At 48.0% G+C, this 27,352-nt stretch overlaps 1 protein-coding gene across 1 annotated transcript in view; it reads right to left on the bottom strand.

Annotated features, from left to right (window-relative positions):
- Nucleotides 1-27,352, bottom strand: part of FAM171A1 (family with sequence similarity 171 member A1) — a 125,256-nt gene that overhangs the window by 21,621 nt on the left and 76,283 nt on the right. The window contains exons 4-5 of the mRNA XM_060006295.1: nucleotides 12,572-12,730; nucleotides 7,860-8,036 (exon numbers count right to left, since the gene is read on the bottom strand). Coding sequence (XP_059862278.1) covers nucleotides 7,860-8,036; nucleotides 12,572-12,730 — 336 coding nt within the window. The remainder of the gene's footprint in view (nucleotides 1-7,859; nucleotides 8,037-12,571; nucleotides 12,731-27,352) is intronic.

Genomic DNA, 27,352 nt, shown 5'->3' on the forward strand with positions numbered 1-27,352 from the left:
TGGAGAATACACTTGCATTTTAGTAAGAGCTTCCCTGTTGAATGTATCTCAGATCGGAGGGTCACAGACATGTTCTGTAATAGTCCAGGTAGCAAATATTTTTCAGTTTGCGAGAACATACACTCTCTGCTGCAATTATTCAAACTCTGCTGGTGTAGGAAAAACACTCACAGACCACAAATGAACCAACAGGCACGGTTGGGTTCCCATGTCTTATTCCATTTGGCTTGCTGTAATAAAATAAACTGGGTGGCTTACAAGCAACAGAAATTCATTTCTCACAGTTCTGGAGGATGGGAAGTCCAAGATCAAGGTGCCGGTTGATTCAGTGTCCACAGAGAGCCTGTATCATTGATTCACGGATGATGCCTTCTTGCTGTGTCCTCACATGTGGAAGGCGGGAGAAAGTTCTCTGGGGCCCCTGTTATAAGGGCACTAATCCCATTCAAGAGACCTCCACCCTCATCACCTCATCAACTCCAAAGGCCCAACCTCCAAATACTAATGGCTTTGGGGGTTAGGATGTCAACATGCAAATTTTGTGGGGGGGGAATACAAACATTCAGTCCACAGCACCCAATAAAAATTGATTCAGGGATGCTTACTTTTCATCTAACTTTCATGTGTCATGAGATACTCTTCTTCTTTTGATTCTTTCTTCAAACATTTAAAAATGCAAAAACCAGACTTCCCTGGTGTTGCAGTGGTTAAGAATCTGCCTGCCAACGCAGGGGACACGGGTTCGATCCCTGGTCCGGGAAGATCCCACATGGTGCATAGCAACTAAGCCCGTGAGCCACAACTACTGAGCCTGTGCTCTAGAGCCCGCAAGCCACAACTACTGAGCCCGCGTGCCACAACTACTGAAGCCCGCATGCCTAGAGCCCGTGCTCTGCAACAAGAGAAGCCACCACAGTGAGAAGCCCGCACACTGCAACGAAGGGTGGCTCCCACTCACGCAACTAGAGAAAGCCCGCGCACAGCAACAAAGACCCAATGCAGCCATAAATCAGTCAATCAATCAATCAATCAATCAAAATATATAAAATAAATAAATAAAAATGTAAAAACCATTCTTAGTTTTCAGGCCATAGTTTGGCGATACTTAATTAGACGAAAAATTCTTAATGGATTCATGAATTGCTATTTCTGGCTGTTAAACATTTTGAAATTGCAATTACTTTGATATACCTCAAAAGTAGATAATTAAAGTGCTAAACTGGTTAGAAGTGATTATCATATTTGACTTAATCATAAATAGCAGATAATTAGTAAACAGTGAGTGCTATGTGCTTAAGATGTGTTCCTATTTTTTTTTCTGATCTTATAATACACTCTTGGAACTTTTCATTTAACTGCAATAATATAATTTCTACCTGAATAATGATATTATTGATTACACATAACAGAAAACCCCTTATGAAATATGTAGGCTTCTTCTGAGTTTAGTGAATTAAAGAACATATGGTTTCTTTGAAATGTCCATCCAATCTTAAAGTTTTCAGAAAACATATTTTAATTCATTTGATCGTTTCTGAATGACTATCCAAATGTTGGCTTTTCTCTGCACACATACAATCTGTTAGAGCCAGGAATTGGCAGTTACATTTTTCACTGTAGATGCTAAGTTAAAAAAGACCATTTAAGTGGGAAGAGATCAACGACACAATGGAGATTCTCAATGACAAAAGGAATAATGCCATGGGGATTATTTCCAGAGAGGAAGTAGAAAATTGGATAACTTATATTTCAGAGTCTTTATAACACTGCACATTTCTTTGTTTTCACTGACTTCTATAGTATATTAATTTCCTTTTGCACCTGTGATAAATTACCACAAACTTAGGGGCTTAAAACAACACAAATTTATTCCGTTATTGCTCTAGAGGTCAGCAGTCTGAAATCAGTTTCACTGGGCTAAAGTCAGGGTATCAGTAGGGCTGGTTCTTTCTGGAGACTCTGAATGAAGAATCCATTTCTGTGCCTTTTTCAGCTTCTCAAGGCTGCCTCTGTTCCTTCGCTTGTGGCCCCTTCCTCCATTTTCAAAGTGCATCCTTCCAATTGCTGCTTCCGTCATTACGTTGCCATCTCCTCTGATTCTGATTCCTCCTGCACCCTGCTTATACAGACCGTTGTGATTACAGTGGGCCCACGAGGATAATCCGAGAGAATTTCCCCATCTCAAGATTCATAACTGAATCACGTCTGCAAAGTCCCTCTATCATATAAGGTCATATTCACAGGGTCCAGGGATTATGATGTGGAGATATTCAGGGGGGGCATTATTCAGTCGGCCATAGATATCAAAAAAAATTTTTTTATATAAACTTTTGTTGTTTGTGAGCTGTATACAAAATAAACCAATGAGAGCAAGGATGCTGCTTCTCTAGACCTGTGCCACATTGTTATGACGTATCTGTGTACGACTCTCTAGTGAAAGCATCACTGTATTAGGAATACAGCCTTTTATACCCCAGCCTTATTTATCTATATTCAAGTATATACATTCAAAAATGATGAGGCAGGAAGGAGTAGAATCATAGCAGCAGGGTTGGAAGCTCCAGGATGGAGAAAATCCAATATAACTGCTGTCTCTCTAGACAAGCGCTCAAAGCACCGTTCTTTCATTAAACATATATATACACAGATATGTAAAGGTAAATTCTGTGTATAGAGTCATCTTTTTTTTTTAATTGGAGTATAATTGCTTTACAATGTTGTGTTAGTTTCTGCTGTACAATGAAGTGAATCAGCTACAGGTACACATATATCCCCTCCCTCTTGGACTTCCCTCCCACCCCCTCCCCCCATTCCACCCATCTAGGTCATTACAGAGCACGGAGCTGAGCTTCCTATGTTTTATAACATGTTCCCACTGGCTATCTATCTTAACGCACGGTAGTATGTATATGTCAATCCCCATCTCCCAGTTCATCCCACCCTCCCTTCCCCCACTGTGTCCACATGTCTATTCTCTAAGTACCAGTGTTACATTGTAATATCTTAAACCGCCTCTAAGTACCAGTGTTACATTGTAATATCTTAAACCGCCTTGAATCTTAGAACACATAAAAGCTCCCCATCTGATTCAATCATTTAGCAAACATTCTGCTTAGACACCTAGCAACTGCCAGGGACTGTGTGTGATCATGAAGACTCAAAGATGAGGAAGACTCAGTGAGGACACAGATAATAACTGAGACACTGCAAGGCCATGTCTTCACAGACTTCTAGTGCCGCTGCTGAATGGACAACATGCTCGAGAGAAACCAAACTACTGTCCAGCACATGGAGAAAGGGATTTCAGAGGAAAGGTCCTGCTCACACAATGTGACAAGTGATGAGGGAGACCCAGGCGCATCCAGGGAACGGCAAACGGTTTGGTGTGGGAGTGATGGAGGGTGTGCAGGGAACAGAGGCTGGGAGTGAGCTGGGGAGCTAGGCAGGGACCAGCTCTGCAGAGATCTGTGTGCCGTGCCAACGAGCGTGGACAGCCTCACGACGAGTACCTCTGAGATGTTCTCATGTGGGAAAGGGGTCTGTGCTTCTGAAAGACAGCCCAAGCAGCAACCCAGAAGTCCTGGTGGAGGGAAGGAGAGAGGAAGACAGGCAGACGGCTGCAGGAATTGGCCAGAAAACAGGGAAGAGTCTGCACCCAGACAGAGGTAACCAGAGAAGGAGAGGAGAAGGTAGGTTGGAGAAACGCTGATTTGACATCAACATGACCTTGCAAGGGAGCAGACGTGGCTGCCGGTGGGGCAGGGAGGTGAAGCAAAAGAGTAAATGGGGGATAAGTCGGGGGTTTCTACTTGGATGGTCTGGTGGATGGCACCCTTAACCAAGAGAGGAAACACAGAAATGAACAGGGGTAGGGGTTGAAGTGAAGCGAGTCAGTGGGTCCGTGTCAAGCACGTGAATCTGAGTTTCCTGCAGGACATCCGAAGATGGAGGCCTAATGGACAGTCAGGAACACAGATCAGAGAGCAGACGTGGTTGCACGGGGTGGCTTTGGGAGTGTGAGAGGCAGGTGGATGTCCCAGCGACTGCATGTAAAGGAAGTCAGGAGCTGGGCGTGGGGCAGAGCCCATATGACAGGAGACGAGGACCCCAGGGACACTGAGTCACAGAGCCGAGGGAGGCGGGCCTTCCTCTCTAGAGAAAGGAAACCCTCCGATGCTGCAGACACGTCCAAGGGGATGAGGAGGTCACCTGATTCCACCATCAGGCAGCTGCTGCTTAACTTCATGACTGTGGTTTCAGGAGAGCGGAAGGTAGAAGCGGGACTGCAGTGGGTCGAGAAGTGGAAGCAGCACATGGAAAACAGTCCTTCAAGAGATCTGGGCTGGGGCTTCCCTGGTGGCGCAGTGGTTGAGAGTCCGCCTGCCGATGCAGGGAACGCGGGTTCGTGCCCCGGTCCAGGAAGATCCCACATGCCGCGGAGCAGCTGGGCCCGTGAGCCATGGCCGCTGAGCCTGCGCGTCCGGAGCCTGTGCTCCGCAACGGGAGACGCCGCAACAGTGAGAGGCCCACGTACCGCAAAAAAAAAAAAAAAGCGATCTGGGCTAACGGGAATCTGGGAAAGTGGTTTAGAGGTCACAGTTTGAGAAACCCTTCTGCAGAGGAGGGGAGACCTTTGTTCCCTGAATAAACTCTTTGGGTGTACCATGTACCAGGCACTGAACTGAGCTTCTTACAAATATTAACTCATTTATTCCTTGGGGTGCTTAATTTGATGTGTCAACTTGGCTAGGTCACAGCACCCAGATATTTGATCAAACGCGCCTGGAGGTTGCTGTGAAGGTATTTTAAAGATGAGATTAACAATTAAATCAGTAGACCGAGTAAAGCAGATTACGCTTCCTGTAGGTGGGCCTCATCCAATCAGTTGAAGGCCTCAAGCAAAGGCTGACCTCCTCCAAGGAAGAGGAAATTCTGCCAGCACGTGGCCCTTCGGATTCAAACTGCAACATCAACTCTTCTCTGGGTCTCCAGTCTGCTGGGCCACTGCAGATTTTGAACTTGCCAGCCTCTTCAAGTGCATAAGCCAATACTGTAAAATAAATCTCTCTCCCCTTCTCTCTCTCTCTCTCTCACACACACACACACACACATGCACACACACATATCCTACTGGTTCTGTTTCTCTGGAGAACTCTGACTGATAAACACACTCTTCATAACAGCACTAGGTATTGATACTGTTATTATCCCCATCTCACAGTTGAGCAAACTATGGCACAGAGAGGTTAAACAACTTGGCCAGGGCCACACAGCTGATGGCCAGCAGAGCTGCAATTCCAATCCACTGTGCCTCAGTGTTGCTGCTCTTAACCACACGCTCTACTTCAGAGCACTGCCCTGGCACGTTGGGGCCCAACCTGGACGGACAACGTGAGCGGAAGACTGTACAAGGGACGGAGAGCCTCGATCAATGTGCGTCCTGTACAAGTGAGGAAACAGGACAGGTGATTCGCCCAAGGTAGGCCTTAGAGTTTTCCAAGTGGCAGATCCAGGGTTTCAGAAGGCCAAGTGCAAGCTTTCCCCTCTCCTTCCTACTTTCTTTCCCTGCTTTGTTATCCACGTCCTTTCCTCCCTTCAGAATTCCCGTCTTCCCCAGGGGTTCCCTCAAGTCCCTTTCTCCCGGAGCCCAGGGCTCCTTACATCCTGATCAGGACCATGTGCCTCAAGAAGTCACCAAGCCGTGGAGAACACACGCCAATGACAAAGTGCCCACATGACCCAGTGCCGCATGTCCACGCAGCAGCGCGATCCTTCTAACAACATCAAGTTCGGTGCATCTGGTAAAGCCAATGAATTCCACACAAATAATTATGTGGTCTGTTAGTAACCGGAAAACAAAACAAAACAAACCCCAACTCCCCCCAAACTCCAGAAAGCCCAACAAGCATTTATTTCCAAATATAAATTCCTAGAACTAGAATTTGACTACTCAAGGAATTAGGTGTCTTTGAAAATACATTTGACACCAAAAATCCCCCAAGAATTTTTATGCGTGGTCTAACAGTTTAAAACTCTGAATGGGGTTATTTGAAAACCGGTCTTTTCAAGTTTGACTTTCAAGTCTGGGATTCAGAACCAACAGGGTATAGGGACCAATGTGCTGTCCAAACCCGAAACACAAGCACGTACTTCTTCCCACATTCTTACTACGAATGTCAACTGTAAAACCTACTGGAGGAAAATTTGGAAATATGTATTAAAAGCTTTAGAATTTTGTACTTTTTGAAGTCAGCAATTCCACTTCTTCTAAAATTTTATCCTGAGAAAACAATCATGGCCGTGTATAAAGATTTTGCTACGAAGATATTTATCACAACGTTGGTAAGAAGAGTAATTTTTTTTCTAACTTAGGGGATTGAGCAACTGAATTACGACATAAACATATAAGGGAATACCATGCAATCTTAATATTGACATTGCAGAATAACGGCTGCTATGGAAAAATAATGCTAGGGAAAGATGTTCATGACATACAAATGGTTTTCAAAGGCAAGTTATAAAACAGTACATAGCGTATAATCCCCTTTCTGTTAAATGTGTATTTTTGGAAGGCAGTCCCTAAGAGGGCCCAGTGACCCCCCCCCCACTCCTGGTGTTCACACACCTGTGTGGTCCACCTCATACTGTACCAGCATCGGGCTCTGCGACCACCAGCATATGGAGAGAAGGGAGCGGAGGCCACTTTGACCTTAAGTGATAAAAGACGGTGACTTCCATTTTGCCCATGTGTGCTTTTGTACTTTCTGTTTATTTGTAAATTTCTCTTGGGTCACTTGCTCTATTGGAAGCTAGCTGTCACGCTGCAAGTGGCCCTGTCGGGATGCCCACGTGGCAAAGGCACTGAAGCCTCTGGCCATCAGCCAGTGAGGAGCTGGGGCCTGAAAGCGTGCGTGCAGCCCCTGTTGAACCCTGAGATGAACTGGCTGACAGTCTGACTGCAACTTTATCTAGAGACCCTGACCCAGAGCCACCCAGCTAGGCTGTGCCCGGGTTCCTAACTCTCCAAAACTGTGAGACAACAGATGTTCACTGTTGTTTAAAGCTACGAGTTTTAGGGCCATCTGTTACGCAGCAAAAGATAACTAATACATACACCCATAGTGCAATGGCTGGAAGGAAATACAGGCTCACTTTGGAGATGCTGTGGGTTCGGTTCCAGACCTGGTGCAATATATCAAACATCGCAATAAAGCAAGTCACGTGAATTTTTCGTTTCCCGGTGCATTAAAAATTATGTTACACTATACTGTAGTCAATTAAGTATGCAATAGCATTATGCCTAAGAAACCAATGTACATATTTTAACTAAAAAATACTTTACTGCTAAAAAATGCTCACCATCATCTGACAACACAGGGTTGCCACAAATGTTCAATTTGTATAAAACGCAGTATCTGCGAATGCAATAAAACAAAGTGCAACAGAACGAGGTCTGCCTGTAATCCAAAATACTGTTAGCGGTTTCTCTACATGTGGGATCATGGGTAATTTTTCTTTTCTTTTTTTTTGTACAATATTGGCAATGTGTTTTTCTTTTTTCAAACACAGGACCAAGAGAGATCATGTGACCATCTAAAGACTAAAAGGATAAAGGTTAGGAGAGCCAATTTAGTTCTAATAACCTTTAAAGATTCTTTTCAAGCAAATTAGCTTAAATGTGAAAAAAACCCCAAGTCCAAAGAGCGTGTAAGACTTACCCACTAGAAGCCATGCAAGGCACCATAAACAGCAGCATTCAATAATTTCAAGGAAAAGGAACTTGCACAGGCTTCTTAAAAGGGAAATCAGACAGTAACGGAGTTATCTGTAGCCGATCGCTCGCACAGGAGCCTGCTTACCTAGCTTCTGGTCAAACCGCCACGCTGTGACATAGGCATTGTGCCTCAGACTGCTCTGCGTGGCCAGGGGCACGGTGACATAAATGGGGCCATCCACCAGCACCGGCGTTCCATCGTTGCTGAGCAAGTGCACGCTGACGGCTGTGATGGGGGTCAGGTCGTACCTGGTGCCGTTTCCTGGAAGCAAGAGACATTCTCCATCACGTGCACACACAGGACTTACATGGGGCTGCAGAAACTGTTCACAGAGAAATATCATAGCTACCATCTACTGAGGACTGGGCCTCCTATAAGCCAGGGACTCTGTTCAGCATCTTACACACATAATCCTCACCACGACATTCTAAGGTAGGTCAAATTCCCATCTCACACATAAACAAACTGAGGCTCAGAGAGGGTAGTCATAAGAGCTGGTCTTCGGATATAGGCCAGTTTGAATCTGCAAACCTGATCCAAGCTTGGGTTTGCACATTCTAACCACTGTGCTGTGCTTTCAAAAAGGGCCTCAAGGGACTTCCCTGGTGGTCCAGTGGTTAAGACTCTGAACTCCCAATGCAGGAGCAGCGGGTTCGATCCCTGGCCGGGGAACTAAGATCCCGCAGGCTGCGCCCCTCCCCCCAAAAACAAGGGCCTCAAAAGAGAAGGGATTGTCTATAATGGAAGAAGAGGTGTGTGTGGAAATCCCTGAAATCAACATCTACACAAAGCAAGCACTGCACACATGTTAATTACTCGGCAGGTCACCATAATGGAACCAAATGATTTAAATCAGAGACTGCTGGAAAAAAAAAAGGAGTGAATTTCTTCAAGGAGTCCTTCAAAATATTAACTTACTGCTACGAAAAGTACACGATTGAAAACTTGGATCTGAAATATTTATGAGTTATTTTGGTTGCCACTGTTATTTTGATCTGTTTAAAAGGAATTTAATATACCAATTATTTTGCATTAGAGGCCTTTTATCCAAGCAATGCTTTAATGACTGTCTACAGATAAACTGGGGAATGCTTATGAGAGCAATATTATATTTATACAGTTAAGCGGTCCATTTGAGAAGAATTTTTCTCCAGTGAAATATAATATATCATACAAAATGTATTCGGTCATAATTTAAAATCTTCCCTTGAACACGATGAAAACACACTGATAGAAAAATGTAAGCTACGTTAGAATACCATTTATAGGATTTCTTAGTAAGCTACTTATATACTCACCTACCTATCAACTAACTACCCAAGCTAATGCAAACCTCCAATGAGGACTAAATTTAAACATTTAAAACAAATCTGGTGGATTTTAGAGTCTGAACAACCAGTGGGAGCTAAACCCTTTGTAGAGCAATCTCTATACGGCTAATGTTAGCACCATCTTTTATGATTCATGCCCATCTCTGTTTTCCAGTGAAGGGAAAGGCATGGAAATGAGGATTTCATCCAAAGGTCCACGTTGGAAGCATAGATTCAAGTTCTGAAATCTTTTTATCCTGTGGCCATTTCACTTGAGGGTGAAGAAAAACCAAAGCACAGAATTTACCATCTTTCTGGTCCAACTACCTTGTGGATGGAGGACCTAAATGGGTCCATTGCCCAAAGGCAACACAGAAGCAAAGCCAGGTCTCCAATGTACCTCTCTAGGCTCTGGTAGACTCTCTAGATGAGACAGGACTTAAAACAAAGAGAGATTAAGTAATTTACTAGACCTTACATAAACAATTTAAAGATAATGTTTTCAATCAGGAAGCACTGCTTCTTTCATCAAACCCGAGGTAGGAAGTCTGCCCGGGGAAGCTGCGGGTAGAGCAGAAAGGTGCTCCAGACCCATCACCCTTTCGTCCCACTTAACACTGCCTCTTGATTCCCAGAGATGGCATCCCCGTGGTCCCCACTCATCCCCTTTCGAGACTTCCTTCCTATAATCTTGCACATCCCTGGCCCAGGAAGCCAGGGTCCCAGTATCAGGTCCGCCACCGACTACTTATGTGGCCTCTGGCGAGTTACTTCCCTGCTCCGGGGTCCATTTTTCTCATCTGCAAAACTAAGGAGGTTGGACTAGATGCTTTCCTGCGAGGCTACAGAAAGGAACAAACTCGACTATAAACATTCAGAAGTAAGAACGGCACTGCAGAGAGGGGCATATTCCTTTAAAGCAACATGCCCTAGGTGCATGTGCTTTATGTTCTTTAAAATGTTCTCTGTTAGAAGACATCACAGGCAATTATACCTGCTCTCCTGAGGCCTCTTGCCTCTCTCACTGCTTCCACTCCATGCCTTCCAGATGACAGTCTACCCTCCCACTTTCTTTATTCTGGACATACTTTGAAGGGCTACACTGTTTTCCTTCCAGCCCTCGTTATTAGACGGCAACACAACACTGAGTTCTCCATATAAGGAGTCTCTCCTTCCTGTTCGTCTTGATGTTACCTGACTCCCATCATGTCCGAAGAAAGACAGGTGTCTGTCAGGCAAAAGCAGCAACAATGGACCAAGCTAGGAGGCCCCCAATTCATCACTTAGAACAAGAGGGGTTTTGCTCGGATAGCATCTCCGGTTCTGTTTGGCTTTGGACATCAGTCATACTACTGACTCCTCTGCTTTCTTGGATCTCCGAGCAGAAGTAATTTCTTGAAAACCCCTCGGAAGCATCACGGAACAGGTCTGCGCTTTCTTGGCAACCACAGGGGAGAGCGTATGAGGGTGCACGGGAACGAGCAAGTGAGGAAGGGACTGAAACCTCCACATGGCTGCGTTTCTCTGTCTACAACTCTGGATCCCTCCAAAGGGGGGAAATAAACAACCCCCCTTAGGACACGGCGGGGAAACCAGCCTCTTTCCAACTGCATTTGTGGCCTCTGTTTATTTTGCTGAATTCTGGTGATAACCTGTCACCTCACACGGGTTTGTGTGGTCCAGGCTCTCACACTAAGTTGAAATCTGTTAGATGCGGTTTATGAAACGGGAGGCCAACGTGGGGCAGAAGAGAATCCCTAGTTGATGGGCTGCTGGGGTGCTAGGCAGACACCACGCTGCCCTTCCTTGGCAGGAAGTCTGATGCTTCCTAGGTCAACTGGCCAGTTATTTCAGTGGAAAACAAATTGAATGTAACCTTCCAAAGACCTTCTCTCTTCCATCTGAAATAAGAGAGTGATTTTAAAATAAAACAAACTCCTCTAAAATCAATAGTCCTAGGTCTTCTCTATCTTACTGTCGTCTCGGATTTCATAATTTATTCAAGAGCTCTTGGAATTGGGGCACAGAAAAAAACTGAATGAGCTCCAAGGAACGAGGCTGTTCTTCCAACTCGGGGCTTTATGATGGAGGCTGAATGGAGGTTTCATGATGGCCTCGGATTATCCTGTTCCCCGAAACACTACTTTGCTCCCAGGCCTGTCCATTTAAATGAAAAGTCAACTTTTTTCTTCCCAATAATATTCACTTAAGATGACCACCATGCAACTTTTCTGGTGGTCAGTGACTGACATATTCATTGCATCATTATCATGCAAAAATTCAAGGAAGAAGAAACGTTTCTCCAAACGGGTATCGCAGAGGGAAGAAAAGCAGGTAACTAATCACCACGTGAGCTTGATCTGTAACCAGACGTTTATTAACATTCTATAAAGCGGATCAGATGTGGCAGGTATAAAAAGCTTTTGCAGAATGATCCGTTTCTGTAAAGCACTAGACAATTAAGTGAAATTCAATCAAAGCGTCCCTGGGAAATGCAGTAACGTACTCACCTAGCGGGATTTAACCCAGAACAGCCTTTGGTTTTCAAGTTTATGTTGTGACTCGTGTAAAGTGTTGGGGAAAAGAAGAGGGGGAGACAGGAAAACGATTCAGGGCGTGAGACCCGGCCACCATCCATTCACCAAAAGGAGGGCCGGGGACCACGTCAGCACCGAGCTCTGTCGGCCGGGAACGGAGGTAAGGGTGGTCTTTCACTGGTAAGGAACGATTACCTATTTTCTGGCTGGTGGCTTTTAGTTTCTGTGATCTTTGAGCAGTGTGTGTCCTGCCAGCCTAGGGTGAGAATGACCAAGCGGACTTAGAGGCCTTCCGGGAGATGTTTCAAAGTCAAGTATGAAGGCTCACCACTCTTCGCAGAGGAGAAGGCAAAGAGAGGGCAAACTCAGAGAAACGGAGGTTGTGAGAAAAGGCTGGATGGACTCAGCCGGTGGAGCCCAGAGGCTCCCTGCCCGCCAAGTGCTCCCTGTACTGGTGGGAGGGGGCATGGTGTGTTCGTCTGGGAATCAGGCCCAGGCCCACCCCCGCCCCTCCCACTTGTGACACGTGCCCAGGGTGGGGGGGGGGCGGCGGGGACAGTGCATCTCCGCACAGCTGGGCAGGCTGCTTCACCGAATACACGTTCCGGGGGCAAGTGGGGCGAGGCTGAGAACAGGGGGACAGAAAACCTCTAACTCTGATCGGACACTTAAAAAAATTCAATTAAAAGAACTTCTGGGAATTAAATATACTTCATTGGCCAACGGAGAGCTCAGGCAACTGGTACCAAGAGAGAGGCTCAGGGAGACAAGCTCATGAAAGTGGCGCAGGCTGAAGTCCTCAAATGACACTTTCAGTGCCCTTGAACTTGTAGACGACAGATCTGCCCTTCTGCACCTCGGGCTGGGTTCTCCCACTTATAAAGACACAAACGCATATAAAGATGCAAACGCAGACTGCCCGGCTGGAAAGAAACGAGCCTCGAGTTACCTGTTCCGTTTCCATCTAGTCCCCGCAAATAAGGAAAGCCGTCCACCTCCGAGGGGGAGCCGGCGGCCGTGAGAAAGGCTGTCAGGTCACTGTAGCTGGTGTTCTCCGGCAGCCGCAGAGCTCTCCTCTGGAAATGCACGCGAGGCTGCGGCCGGGCACCTGCGGAAATGAACCCTGGAGTTACCTCTCGGAGGGGCGGTTTCTGTTTCCAGAAAACGCAAACCCCGGAAAAGCTCCTCTAAGGTTTCAGCGTGGCTTCCCCGTCTCCACTCCTCTCGACATCCCCTCACATCGCCCATTCTCGCGGGCACAGAGATGTGACAGCACGTTATTATGGGGAGAGAAATAACAGCCCATTGTCACGTTTGCTTTCACACAGAACGTTATTTAGGTTTTTCACAAAAAGCTCTGTTTGTGAGCAGTCTTTTCACTGCCCAGCCTTCGCCTATGGGTAGGGGTAGCGTTTTGGGAAAAAGTCCACGTAAGTGAAATGAGTAGGTGACAATTAATCTCTTGATACAAACAAGGCAGGAGAGACCCTTTGACACCGTTACAGACACATCCTTAGTCTTCCTGGTAAAATCTGGTCCAAGCTGAAGCAGAGCAGGGCAACAGACCAGCAGCTGGACAAGACACTGCAAATAAGAACCCATAGTAATGAGTCCTTTCCCTTCGGCGGACGCTGCCTTTTGGCATTCCATCCACTCCGGTGGGTGCATCTGACTCGCGACGGATCATGTTACAGATTCTATGATGAGCTTCTTGAAAGGATGTGAGAACTGCTCTTTTCAGCAAACTCAACTGTGTGCAGGATGGCTTGAGCCAGTGACCCTGTTATGCAGTTACCTTGTGACACCATCCGCAGTTTGACTTTGCTCCAGGTCTTATTTTGACTGTAAAACCTGAACCCGTTTTTATCTATTGCTGTAGCGAAGGTCACAAGACGCAGACGTGCTATATCAGTTTGCACACACAACCAGCAAAAACATCGTGAAGACAAAAATGAATAGAGATGGGAGTTGGAGCATTTCCCGATGGAAGTACACATCTCTCTGGGTTAAATAAAGTGGTTCCTTGGACTTCCCTGGTGGTGCAGTGGTTAAGAATCTGCCTGCCAATGCAGGGGACACGGGTTCGAGCCCTGCTCTGGGTAGATCCCACATGCCACGGAGCAACTAAGCCCGTGCACCACAACTACTGAGCCTGCAAGCCACAACTGCTGAGCCCGTGTGCCACAACTACTGAAGCCCGTGTGCCTAGAGCCCGCGTTCCGCAACAAGGGGAGCCACCGCAGTGAGAAGCCCAGGCACCGCAACGAAGAGTAGCCCCCGCTCGCCACAACTAGAGAAAGCCTGGGTGCAGCAACAAAGACCCAACGCAACCAAAATCAAATTAATTAATTAAAAAAATAAATAAAGTGGTTCCTCAAACGTGGTGGTCTGCCCTGATGTTCTGGTCATCATATATCCCACCCCAGCCTTGAGGGAGGCCATGTTTCCCTGTGGTCGGCTGGGGGCTTCCTCTTCCCCACCCATGGATGTCCTGACACAACAGCCCTGCCCAGAGTTCATGGTCTTTATGTCTACACCAAGGTTCCTCTTCACCCTGGATCAGACATTTTTAAAGGGGACTTACCTAGTGGCACAGTGGTTAAGACTCCGCGTTCCCAATGCAGGGGGCCCGGGTTCGATCCCTGGCCAGGGAACTAGATCCCACATGCATGCCACAATTAGGAGTCTGAATGTCGCAACTGGGGAGCCCGTGTGCTGCAACTAAGGAGCCCTCGAGCCACAACTAAGGAGCCTGCCTGCTGCAACTAAGACCCGGTGCAACCGAAAATATTAATAAATAAATAAATATTTTTTTAAAAAAGAAACTTTTAAGGGAGGAATAAGCCTATCAAGAAGTGTTCTAGGGGAATTCTCTGAAGGTCCAGTGGTTTGGACTCTGTGCTTTCACTGCCGAGGGCCCGTGTTCAATCCTTGGTCAGGGCACTAAGATCCTGCAAACTGCAAAATAAAATAAAATAAAATAAAAAGCAGTGTTCTAGAATAACAGAGCTCTGGAGCTCCAAGGATCAACTAATCCAAGTCTCTTCTGACAGGTGAGCCCACAAAATGGACTCACCACCAACACAGACTTAGGGGGTGGGCTGCCTTGACCATGTGTGACCAAGGCGGTCATGACGGCCCCTGAAAATCACTGACTGCATTTCTCAGATGACTGGTTCTCCATAAACACTGGTCCAGCTCCAGATCCCATGGGAGCCAGGTGCCCAAACTCACAACAGTCCTATCTGAAGCTAAGTGGACATGGACGTCGGTCCTGTTCTAGACCATCGATGCCCTTTCTTGGTCCCTAAACCAAAGCTATGGTGATGCACTGGCATCCACATAGCTGAATCTTCTCACTTTCAGCTCTTGTGAGTCTGCTCTCCTTGTCCTCTGATTTCACATGACAGCAATGCCTTCCTGCTGTCACCTCCTGGTCTGCGCAGGGCTCAGATGCCTCATGCTCCCAGGGGGTGGGGCGTTCTCCACGCCGGCCCGGAGCATCGTGCCTCACCCCATCCCTTTTCCCGCAGCCCGCTTCCCGCACATGCTGTCTGCCTCTTTCCTTCTTCTCCGAGCTGCCCTCAGAGACGGAAGGTCAAAGCGAACCCTTTCTCGTCCATCTCCTCACCCCCAACTACGTGACAACATTCTCTCCTCCTGTTATCATTTTCTTTCAATGCTAGTGAATGTCCTGCGATTTGTTTCCTCTTCTCCACCGTTCTTCAGCCTAAACAATGTTGCTGCCGCCTGGGTTTCATGCACTGGCAAATGGGGAACTAGCTACTAGGAAGGACAGAAGGGCGTGTCTGCAGCGTGATGGCGCAAAGAGGGGCTTGTTCTCACAAGGGTCAAGGCAGAAAGCAGGGGCCAGGCGGGTTACCCCAGAACACCGCGGGTCCTGTGTGCCCCTCCGGGCCCCGTGAGATGGGCAGGTTGAAGTCACCGTGAAGGCCCCTTTGGCTGAAAGGAAGAGAACCCACTCACCCTGGACCAAGGAAAAGGGGACGTTGCTGAAAGATGAAGGGGAGTCCTGCTGAGCGCCAGGAAACTAGCCCAGCCAGGCCTTATGGGGACCAGCCTGGGACCCGGACACCACAACCGAGGCTGTTCCCAGCTCTCGGGCCACTGGGCGTCTCATTCCCATTCTTTTTTTTTTTTTCTTTCTGATTTTAAATTTTAATAAATTGAAGTTTAAAGAAGTCCTCCTTAAATTCAATTTAAAATGGTATCCCTTTCAGATTGAGGGAGATTTTAAAGAGGTGGCTACTTTTGTCATCGGTTCCTCTTTTTTTTTTAATGTTTTTTACTCTATTGAGAGATGTTAGGTTTTAGTTCTTCTATTTATTTTTTGGCTGCGTCGGGCCTTAGTTGTGGCACATGGGATACTTCTTTGCAGCGCGCAGCCTTCTCTCTAGTTGTGGCGCTCTGAAGCCTGTGCAGGCTCAGTAGTTGCGGCACGTGGGCTCTCTAGTTGAGGCATGCAGCCTCAGTAGTTGTGGCGCGCAGGCTTAGTTGCCCCGTGGCATGAGGGATCTTAGTTCCCCGACCAGGGATCGAACTGGAGTCCCCTGTGTTGCAAGATGGATTCTTAACCACTGGACCACCAAAGAGGTCCCAGTTCCTCATTTTTTTTAGTTGAAGTATAATTTAGTTACAATATTGTGTTAGTTTCAGGTGAACAGCAAAGTCATTCAGTTATATGTGTATTTTTTCAGATTATTTTCCATTATAGATTACAAGATATTGAATATTATTCCCTGTCTTATACAGTAGGTCCTTGCTGCTTATCTATTTTATATATAGTAGTGTGTGTCTGTTAATCCCAAACTCCTAAATTATCCCTTACCCCCTCCCCTGCTCTTTCCCCTTTGGTAACCATGAGTTTGTTTTCTATGTCTGTGAGTCTATTTCTGTTTTGTAAACAGATTCATTTGTATTATTTTTTTAGATTCCACATATAAGTGATATCACATATCATCACAGTTCAGTGTCTTTCTGTCTGTCTCTGTGTATGTGTCTATTTCTCTCTGCCCCTGTGTGTGCTTCTCTCTCTGCCTTTTTGTCTCTGTGTGCCTGTCTCTGCCTCTGTCTCTCCCTGGCACACCATGCGTTTCAGTGGGAGACGCACCTCTCCCCACTCCTCTTCCCCTGCTGCCCCCCTTCCCTTTTCTGTGCAGAAGAATTCACTCCCTGAACAGACACCGTGTCTGTCCCCCACTTCTGGAGGAGTGGGGGGCACAGAGGGGCGATGCTGGGGCAGGTTTACTCGAAGAGGGTGTGGCTGGTCCAGCTGCTTTGACACACGCTGTGAACACACGCTGTGATGCCGCTGGGGGATTGAACACAGGAGCACGGGCTCTGCCTGATGAAATGCCCCGAGAAACGTCTGAGGGGTGTAAGGGTCGAAGTACTCTGAGCCGCAGCATAAATACGATCTAAAGTGGGTACGTGTCGGGTTGGGGGGTGGTTATGCTCTTAAGCCTAAGTTTACGGATTAAAGCTGCTGAGCTCCCACGCATTTCAGGAGGGGGACCTGACTGGGTGGGGAGGGGAGGATGGAGGGGGACGGGTCTGTCCCTCTTCTGGGGATGCCTCTCCTCCACACTCCCCACAGCAGCTGTGTCATCCTCCATCCTCCTTGGGGCTCCACCATTATCCCCCCAGTGCTCAGACCCAACTCTACTAAAAACACTGGGGTGGGCTTCTCGTTGCGGTGGCTTCTCTTGGGAGCACGGGCTCTAGGCACGTGGGCTTCAGTAGTTGCGGCATGTGGGCTCAGTAGTTGTGGTTCATAGGCTCAGTAGTTGTGGCGCACGGGCTTAGTTGCTCTGCAGCACGTGGGATCTTCCCGGACCAGGGCTCGAACCCGTGTCCCCTGCATTGGCAGGCGGATTCGTAACCGCTGCGCCACCAGGGAAGCCCCCTCCGGCTGCACTTTAAAATCTTTTTTCCCTCTTCTCTGCTGCCTCTTCTGCCCCTGCCCTCCCCCAAGGTCAACCCGAGTTTCCTAACTTTTGCTTGTTTTATTGCAAGACGTGACTCGATCCACTATTCTTGCCTTCATCAAAAACCTCTCTCCAGAAGCTTTTCCTCCCCAACCAACACATATACTCCTTTCTTCCTCAGCTAGAAAAACCACAGCAAGACACCACTTTCGCTCTTATCCCCGTAAGCCTCCTCTCTTTCCCCTCAACGCCCAGGGACGTGGCTTTCACCCCCCTCCCCCACGCTGCCCTTGGAAATGTCACCTGATGACTGTATAATCTGCAAACCCGTGACCCTGGCTCGCCTTCCTGCCTCCAGCTACTCACAATGATGCGCGCTGTTCCCCGCCCCCGCGCGGGGTCACGGTGCTGCACTCCGCTCTCCCCAGAGTAGCCGGCTTTTTCCTCTATGAGTGCTTGTTTCTCCTCCTGCTTCGGATGCGACAGCTCCCGAAGGCTCACCACAGTCGCCTCTGCTGTTCCTGACTCTCTCCTGCCTTGCCTGACTCTCCTCCCTGCTGGAGCCTCACCAGTTACCTTCCGGTCGTGCCGGGGACTCCACGCCTGCATTCCCGCCGCCTCTGCACCTCGACTCGGATGCCCGTCAGACACTGAAGTCATCACTACCTTCTGTCCAACTTAAAGCCCCGCTCCCCCCCGACACCTGTGTTTGACTCCAGGTTGCCACCATCGCTTTTTGTCACACAAGTGCCAGGACGGCCCAATCTTCCCTTATCAACGTTTCTAGCATCTTCTTTTCCCTCCATCCTGCCTCCACCCTACACTACCCTGTGACGTGACCCCTCAACTATTGCAAAAGTCTCCTACCTTCCCCTGTGCTTCAGCTTCACCCCTTTCCCGCCTCATCTACTGATGGTTCTCCAGTTCCACTCTCATCACCGCCTTTCCCCACCCAGAAACCTTCAATGGATCCACCGCTTCCCAAATTCACAGCGGCAACAATCATAGACCAACACAGACCCGAACTGCTGCCCCACTTCTCTCATGGGAGGTGTAGTTCAGCACTTTAGAATTTACAGAGATCTTACATACACATTATTTCACTTAATAATCTACAGCAGGATAAAAAGGTGTGGTACATGTACACAATGGAATATTACACAGCCATAAAAAAGAACAAAATAATGCAGCCATTTGCAGTGACAGGGATGGACCTAGAGATTGTCATACTGAGTGAAGTAAGTCAGACAGAGGAAGACAAATATCCTATGATCCCGCTTATGTGTGGAATCTAAAAAAAGGGTACAAATGAACTTGTTCACAAAACAGAAACAGAGTCACAGATGCAGAAACGAACTTATGGTTACTAGGGGATAAGGGGGGAGGGATAAATTGGGAGACTGGGATTGACATATACACACTACTATATACAAAATAGATAACTAATAAGGACCTACTGTATAGCACAGGGAACTCTACTCAATACTCTGTAAGGGCCTATATGGAAAAAGAATCTAAAAAAGAGTGGAGATATACATATATATATATATATATATATATATATATATATATATATATATATATATATGACTGATTCACTTTACTGTACACCTGAAACTAACACAACATTGTAAATCAACTAGACTCCAATAAAAATTAAAAAAAAAAAAAAAACCTACAACAATCCCGTGAAGAAGGAGCTCTCTCCTCTCTTTACGGGGTAGGAAACTGAGGCCCAGAGAGGCCCACAGTCATTCTGTTTGCACGAGGTGGAAATGAATTCTTTGAATTCCGACCTCTGCGTCCCTTCCTAGCACACCTGCCCACGTCAGAACAGATGCTCTGCTATTACTGCCCACGGCCCTCATCCTCTGGCCCATGCAGCTCTGCTTCTGCTCACGAGCTCACGTTCTTCCCCGCATCTGGAGCTTCTCTGCATCGTCTCTATTTGCAGATCCCACCCGTCATGCAAGGTGCACCTCCATTGCCACCTCTCCTGTGTGGCCTTTCTGGATCCCACCCCAAGCTCTAAACTCTACTTGTATGTCTCTTACAGAACCCATCTTCCTGCGCCTGGTATTGTATTTATTTGTGTATCTGAGCATCTCCCTAACCAGAGGCGCCATGAGAAGAGGACATGCGTAGGAGCATCACTGTGTATATCTCTCTGTTTCTATCTCTCCTCCACCACCTTTGAGCTGAGTGACTTTGGGGTTTGGGTTCTTTATCTTGAAAGTGGGTGTGGCCCACGCCTGTCTCATGATATGGCTGCTAGGATGTTAGCTCAGAACACACATGCATTGATACGATGCCTCACATTGCCTCCTGGTACATACCAGGTACGGGATCAGCAATAACTTCCCGCCGCCTCTCCCCGTTTAGATGGCAGCTCCTTAAGAGCAGGTGTCCTGTGAAACCCATGGTACCACGTTCTGGGAATGCTTATAGGATTAAATGTAAAGATGAGTTATTCCGGGCAACTCACTGGGTCCTAGTAATGGTCTGTCTCAATTCTGACTAGGTCACCATCCCTCATTCTCAGCACTATTAACGTTGCTGGGGGACAACGCTGCTGGGGGACAGGGGCTGTCCTGTGCATTGCGGCATCTACCCACTAGATGCCAGGAGTGGCTCCCAAGCTGCGGCACTGCCAGATGCCCCTGGGGGGAAACTGCCCCTGACTGAGAGGATTCTACAAGATACTCTGAACGTCCTCAGAATGACCCAGAGGACACGGACAGAGTCTCCTCTGCCCCGGGGCACAGGATACATGATGGGGAAGAGGATGAAGGTCCTGACATCCTAGGACTCCAGGGTAGAGAAGGTAGTCATGGCAATGGCTGAATCATCATACTGTTTTGATGCCAAAATAGAGGGTTACGCCCAAAAAGTACAGGAGAAGCTTCAGCAGAGAACCATCAACCACCCAGGAGAGAAATTCCAGGGGTGACAGACATCTGGACCGTGGCTAGAGGCCAAGGCCTCCCCGTGAGCCCCGTGCAGGCTGTGTGGGCTCCGGACAGAGGGGGAGTCTCGTGAAGGGCCTGGTGCACCCCGGTCAGGAGTCTGAACTCGAGGCAACCTGCAGGGGAGAGAGTCTCCGGGGGTTCTCGGAACGGGAATGAAGGAATCGTGTTCGTTTTGACCAAATTCCGATAGCAGAGTTGGGGGTGGCTGTGGGTAGAGAAATCCTAGAGTCAGAGCGTCAGCCAGGCTCTTGTGAGATGTTCGGTGAGAAATGATATAGCTCCAAATAAAGACAGTGGCCTCGGGGAAGAAAACAGAGGAGGTGGCTGGAGCTGAAAGCCACCTTTGGAATGTGGGCGAGGCGGGGAAGGGAGAACCGGGGAGGAGACGGGGAAGCGGTGAACAGGAGACAAGGAGGGAGGGGAAGTGCAGGAGGAAGGACCCCAGCTCGGGGATGCAGGGAGGACGAGGCCACCGGAGCTGGCACGAGAAATTCCTAAAGGAAATTCTCGAGGGCAGACGGCTCCGAAGTTTGAGTGGGAAAGGAAGTGAGGAATAGGGATTAAGATGGGTTTCCTTGGAAGGGCGGGCTTCGTAATTCTGGGAGCTGAGAAGGAACCAGAGGAGAAAGATGGAAGATTCGGCGCAAACAGAGGGAGGTGGGAGGGGAGGAGATTAGACGAGGGATTGACTCTGATGTGACGAGGCTCCTGGTGAGAGGGGAGCCACGGGGAGCCACGTCACAGTGTCCCCTTAGAAGAGGATGCAGAAAAGCAGGCCACAGAAAGCAGCCTTCCCCGACGGCCTCTGTGTTCCCTGGACCCACCGTCAAGGTCATGGCTAAGAGGAGGGCACGCAGGTCGGGGGTGTGTGCAGAGCGTGGGAGAGTCTGACAGCACTGCCTGGGGAACAGAAAGGGGACTGTCCTGGGGACCGTAAAGAGAGCAGCACAGAGGCCCCGCAGGACAGACACTGCTGGTTTGGGTGGTACCAGCTGGCCTGATGACAGTGCAGCCACGAGCAGCCCGGGCATCTTGACGGTACTTTCTTATTGACCGTCATCACATTCTGAGTCGACAACGTGCTGTTTCTCCCGAGACAGCGTGAAGGTCTGAGAGAGCCGGCAGTAGAGCAACGACTCCTACCTTATGGTTCATCGTCGTGAGGTTACATTTTGGAATCACCATCAAACTCCTCCTTGAAAGCTTCCAGTTCCTCAGCAAAGTACAAAAAACTCTCAAAGAAAATGGTCCTTATAAAGCAATTGACAAGTGTTCTCTCTTTCCACTCTCCTATGATCTCATTGCAAAGTTTAAAAGCCATTTGCACTATCATATGATCCAGCAATTCTACTCCTGGGTATATATCCGAAGAAAATGGAATGAAAACACTAATTCAAAAAGACACATACACCCCAATGTTCATAGCAACATTATTTACAGTAGCCAAGATGTGGAAGCAACCTAAGTGTCCATCAACAGAGGAATGGATAAAGAAGATATGGTATATATACACAGTGGAATACTACCCAGCCATCAAACAGAACAAAATAATGCCATTTGCAGCAACATGGATGGACCGAGAGGGTATTAAACCTAATGAAGTGAGACAGACAAATACTGTATGTTTTCACCTATATGTGGAATATAAAAACGAAAACAAATGAATGACTATAACAAAACAGAAACAGACTTGTAGATACAGAGAACAAACTCATGGTTTCCATTGGGGAGAAGGGCAAGACAGGGGTAGGGGATTAAGAGGTATAAACTACTAGGTATAAAATAAATAAGGTACAGGATATAAGATACCACATACGGAATATAACCAATATTTTATAATAACTTTAAATGCAGTATCATATATAAAAATATCAATCACTATGCCCTACATCTGAAGCTAATAGAACATTGTAAATCAACTATACTTCAATAAAAAAAATGTAAAAGCAATTTGCAAGCATTCTGTGATAACGAGCATACTTTTAGACCCAGCCTCTGTTGGGAAAGATCCCTATACGTAGTTAATCAATGACTATGTTGGTCCTTCCCCTTCACCACACTGTTATCATAAGACTGCTCCAGGTTTTCTATATAAAATAGTGTCAACAATGACAACGCAATCACTTTCCTCACTTTTCAAATGAAATCGAATGCTAAGGCCAGTTCCATTGGAAACATGCATTTACTGTGTGTGTGTGTGTGTGTGTGTGTGTGTGTGTGTGTGTGTGTGAAGGCACCCACCTCGTCTGATGGGAATAGTTTTAGGGTGTGTATGGTCAGAATTTAAATAGATACCATACCTAGAGAGAGGAAAACAAGTGAGTAGTCTTTTATTCTTCAAGGAAAACTCTCATTAACCATGAGCTTATTCTAGTTTATTTGGCTGTAAACATTTCAAAACAAAAACTTCACCTGAAGCATTGAACATCTTCCCATAGAGAACATCCCCGCCTCTCCTGTCTCCACCTCTCTCACCCAGTGGCCTTTGTGCTTTCAAATCTTTTGCTCCAGTGTCACGTAAAACCAAACAATGGGGCATCACCCAAAACTATGCACATAACACGGGTGAGGCTTTGTCAAACTGTCATCACACTACCTCCCCATTTCCTTGGGGGGATCATCTGACACACGGTAACATCCAAGCAACACAGAAAAACTCAAACGGCTGACAGTACTTACATTTCTGATCAGCAAGAGTTTATGTTTTTCTCCTCTGATTCCATTAAAAAAAAAATAAATGCACCTACACTTGACCAGTTTGAGAATAAAAATTTGATGTATTATTTGGAAATTCAGTTCTGTATTCGCTTTATGGAACAGAACTGCAAAGACCAAAAATTATCTACACGTGGCTCTCCTTCCAAGTGGTAAGAAAACGTGAAACAAATTCACCCAGTGTTATTCCTGCCGTGCCTCAACTCTACTGAGACAAGGAAAAGTACAACTAGCAATAGTTAAATTCACGAAGTGGCGTAAGTTAAAAAATTAAAATGTAGACAATTTAAAAAAGCTGGAATGTTAAATGAGATTTTTGGCAAGGGAGAAATAAATGGTTCTCAGTTTCCGGTTACATAGAGGAGGGAAGTGATACACTAGACTGAATAAATTAACCATAACAAAAACTACCATAACGAAAGCTGCCATGAATGTCTTACATCCTTGGGTTTCTAACACGACCGTACTTCCTGCTCCTTAGAGAGAGAGAGTTACTCAAATACTCTGTATGTCTGTGTGCGTGTGTGTACATGTGAACGGTCCTCTTAGCAGCCACAACAAAGAAAATAATTAATCCGAGCTTGAGTGATCTATACAGGAAGTGCAAAGAAAGGTGGGATTTGGACAGTTTTTAAATATTTACTCAACCCTTCAGTGAATTGCTCATTGTGGACGGATCCGAAGGCGGGCATGGGGCCAGGCCCTGGGGATGCTAAGGTGAACGTGACCCCCGCCTTGTTCTTCAGGTTTTTCAGTTTTAGTCCGGGAGGTAAGATATTACTACCAAATATGGCAGAAGGGGCGGCATCGGATACAGAACCCCCAGCTGGAGGACTGTTTTAATCCATCCTCCTGGTTACTGATAAGGACAGGAGGGGGCATAAGGGAGACAGGATGTGTGGAATCCAAGGCTGGAGCCGGGGGCGGGGGGTGCGCGGAAGGCACGGGCCTGGGTCTGGGCTCAGGGCAGCTCTGGGACCACGTGGCAGGAGTTTGTGGATTTCACCTGAATGCTGTACCATTAACATGACTCCACAAATCCCGGTCTGCGGTCTGCTTCTCTCTGGCCTGCTACCAACCAGCTCCCTTTTCTGACTCATACTTTCTGTTCCCTTCAAACCTGGGCTTGCAGATGACCTGGTGTAATTACAGACCCACTGCATCTCGTGACCACACAGTTAGCTGAGAGTCTCATCTCTTCTGGGTTCTCAGTCCCACCCCGGCAAAAGGAAGAGAGAGAAGAACTGATGGCTCCAGCGATTCTCCTCCAGCTGGGTCCCAGCCCCTGGCCACACTATGGACTGGTGACCCCTCTGAGTCGGGGGTCCCTTGGCAGCCGAAGGTGAAGGACAAGACACTGGCATGAATCTCGTCTCCAGGGAAGACACAGAAAAGACCTCCTGGAGGGTGTGGCCTTGAAGTGGGTCTTGATGTCCAAGGAGAATTTGAAGAGAGATTGGGAAGATGGGGTGGGACATGTCAGGTGGAAAATAGAAAAAGAAATTCAGTTAGGCTAGAACACAAGACATGGAGGAGAAGAGCTCTTAGGAGGGAGGTTGAGGCCAGGTCGGGAGGCCGGGGCATGCCGCGTAAGGAGGTGGGATTTCACTCTGTGGGCAAAGGGTTCTGCTCCAGGAAGATCACTCGGGCAGCTCAGTGCAAGGTGTGTTGGGAGGAGACACAAGAGATGGGACATCTGGTTGATCTTCTCAAGTCCAGCACCAACGCTAGCTCAGCGAGCGGACACCAGCACACTGGCTGGAGGCCACTGCAGTGGCCCGGGTGGAGACCGAGACCAGGACTGAATCAGGGCATGGGCCGTGCAGTGCAAATGTGCAACATGTGGGCAGCAGAAAGAAGGCAGGTGTGGGACTTCCCCGGCGGCACAGTGGCTAAGACTCCATGCTCCCAACGCAGGGGGCCTGGGTTCGATCCCTGGTCAGGGAACTAGATCCCACATGCGTGCCGCAACTAGGAGTTCGCGTGCTGCAACTAAGGAGCCTGCCTGCCGCAACTACGGAGCCCACGTGCCCCAACTAAGGAGTCCTGGAGCCACAACTAAGGAGGAGCCTGCCTGCTGCAACTAAGGAGCTGGCAAGCCACAACTAAGGAGCCCACCTGCCACAACTAAGACCCAGTGCACCCAAACAAACAAATCAATCAATCAATAAATCTTTAAAAAAAAAAAAAGAAGGCAAGTGTGGGCAGACCGAGGGATAACCACTGTGGGATTACTCGGGCTAAAGGGCCAGGCTGGCCATAACTCTGTGCGACTCATGGGAGATGTAGGTCATCAGGACTGCTGCATGTTCAGAAGGTGACTCTGCTTACGGAGGGCAGACGACACGAGCACCGAGGTCCTTCATGAACCCCCTCGGAGCCACTGGAGGGGACAATTCAGCATCGGGGCTGGAAGACGGCAGGGAGAAGCAGAGCAGGGGGCGGCGAGGAGGCCTGGCACCACGATGGGGTAAAGCGTGGCCATAACAATGGACCCTGTGGGCTGCAGTTTGAGTCCTTGTCACAAACACCTTGCTAAGGTTAGTGCCGCTCCTGGGCAGGGGGACTGGGAAGGGATGACCCATGAGGGTGCCGGGCACGTCCAAGGTGGCCGTGAAGGAGAAGAGCTCGACAAAGGGAATTGTGGGGCTGAAAGGGAAGTCAGAGGGGGAAGGGGTGCAGGGAAGATGCTCTGTGTGTAGATACAATCTCTGCCCCTTCTCATCAGTGGCGACCTTCCAGGTAACTGTGGCAGCCACCAGAGGCTCAGGGCCAGGGGCTGTCCAGCCCTGAGTGTAAGGAATTGGGATTTTATTCCAAGTACAATGGGAAGACCACTGAAGAATGGAAGCAAGGCGACTTGATCGCTGTAACTTTGTGAAGATTAGATTACAGGTTGGCAAGAGTGGGCACAGGGCAACCAGTGAGAAACCCACCGCAGTTCTCTGGGGGAAATGGTGGTGTCTTGGATTCACGAGGCAGCAACACCTATGGAGAGAAGAGGGTCTGCAGGAGAACCAGATGTGAGGAGAAGAATCAAGGATGATTCCTAGAGTCTTGGCTGGAAGCGTAGGTGTGCGTTTACACCATTCACTGAGATGGAAGGTAAAAAACATCAAGAGTTCTGTGCGTCTCTGCTGAGTCTGAGATGCCTGGCAGACGCCCAAGTCAAGACGTCAAATAAGGGCCTCCCTCTAGGGGGAAATTGGGAGTCATCAGTGTCCGGGGCGCATGAAAGCCATGGGTCTATGAGCTCCTCTAGGGAGAGCATTGGGAAGAAGAAACAGAGGCCCAGGACAGTCATGGGAGCGTCCAGAGAAGACGTAACCGGAAGCTGGAAAGAAAGGCAAGGCATGATATGGAAACGAAAGGAAGAAAGTCTCAAGACAGAGTGACCAGCTGTCTGTGTTGAATGTTGTGCGGACATCCCGGGAGAGGAAGAGAGGTGACCTTAGGTCTGGTTGCACGGGGGCCATAAGACACTCTGATGAAGCGCTGAGGGAGGAGCCCGGACCGGAGTGTGCTGAAGAGGCAAGGAGAGGCGAGAAAGCAGAGATGAGGGAGCAAAGTCCTTCCCAAAGGACAGCAGAGAAGCAGGGCAGTGGCTGGAGCACAGGACGCTCAGGGGAGCATTTCTGGGGGATACACGAGCTTGAACGCTCACCCGCTACAGAGCGGGAGAAAACGGCAGTGTGGGAGTGACAGGGCACAAGATAGGCATCTCGGAGAGTCAGGAAACAAGTAATTAGGAAGTGGCCTCGGTCCTGCAGGGCTGATGCCCACCTTGAGGTCTGTGTAACCAGTGGATGCAGCTGTGAGGTTCCCTCCAGCCACTTGTTCCGGTGTGGCCATGAGCGGCTGAGGTCACCCAGGGTCAGAAGTTACTTATTCAGGCAAAGATAGGAGCATTATTCACAAAAGCCAAGACATGGAAACAACTGAAGTTTCCACTGATGGATGAAGAGATACAGGAAATGTGTGTACACACACACACACACACACACACACGTATATGTATATATATGCAATGGAATGTTACAGTAAGTCCCCTACACCTTCAAGTTGCAAACTTTTCAAAGACACGAATGTGCGTTCCAT

This window comes from Delphinus delphis, chromosome 2 (assembly GCF_949987515.2).
Source record: "Delphinus delphis chromosome 2, mDelDel1.2, whole genome shotgun sequence".
NCBI lineage: Eukaryota > Metazoa > Chordata > Mammalia > Artiodactyla > Delphinidae > Delphinus > Delphinus delphis.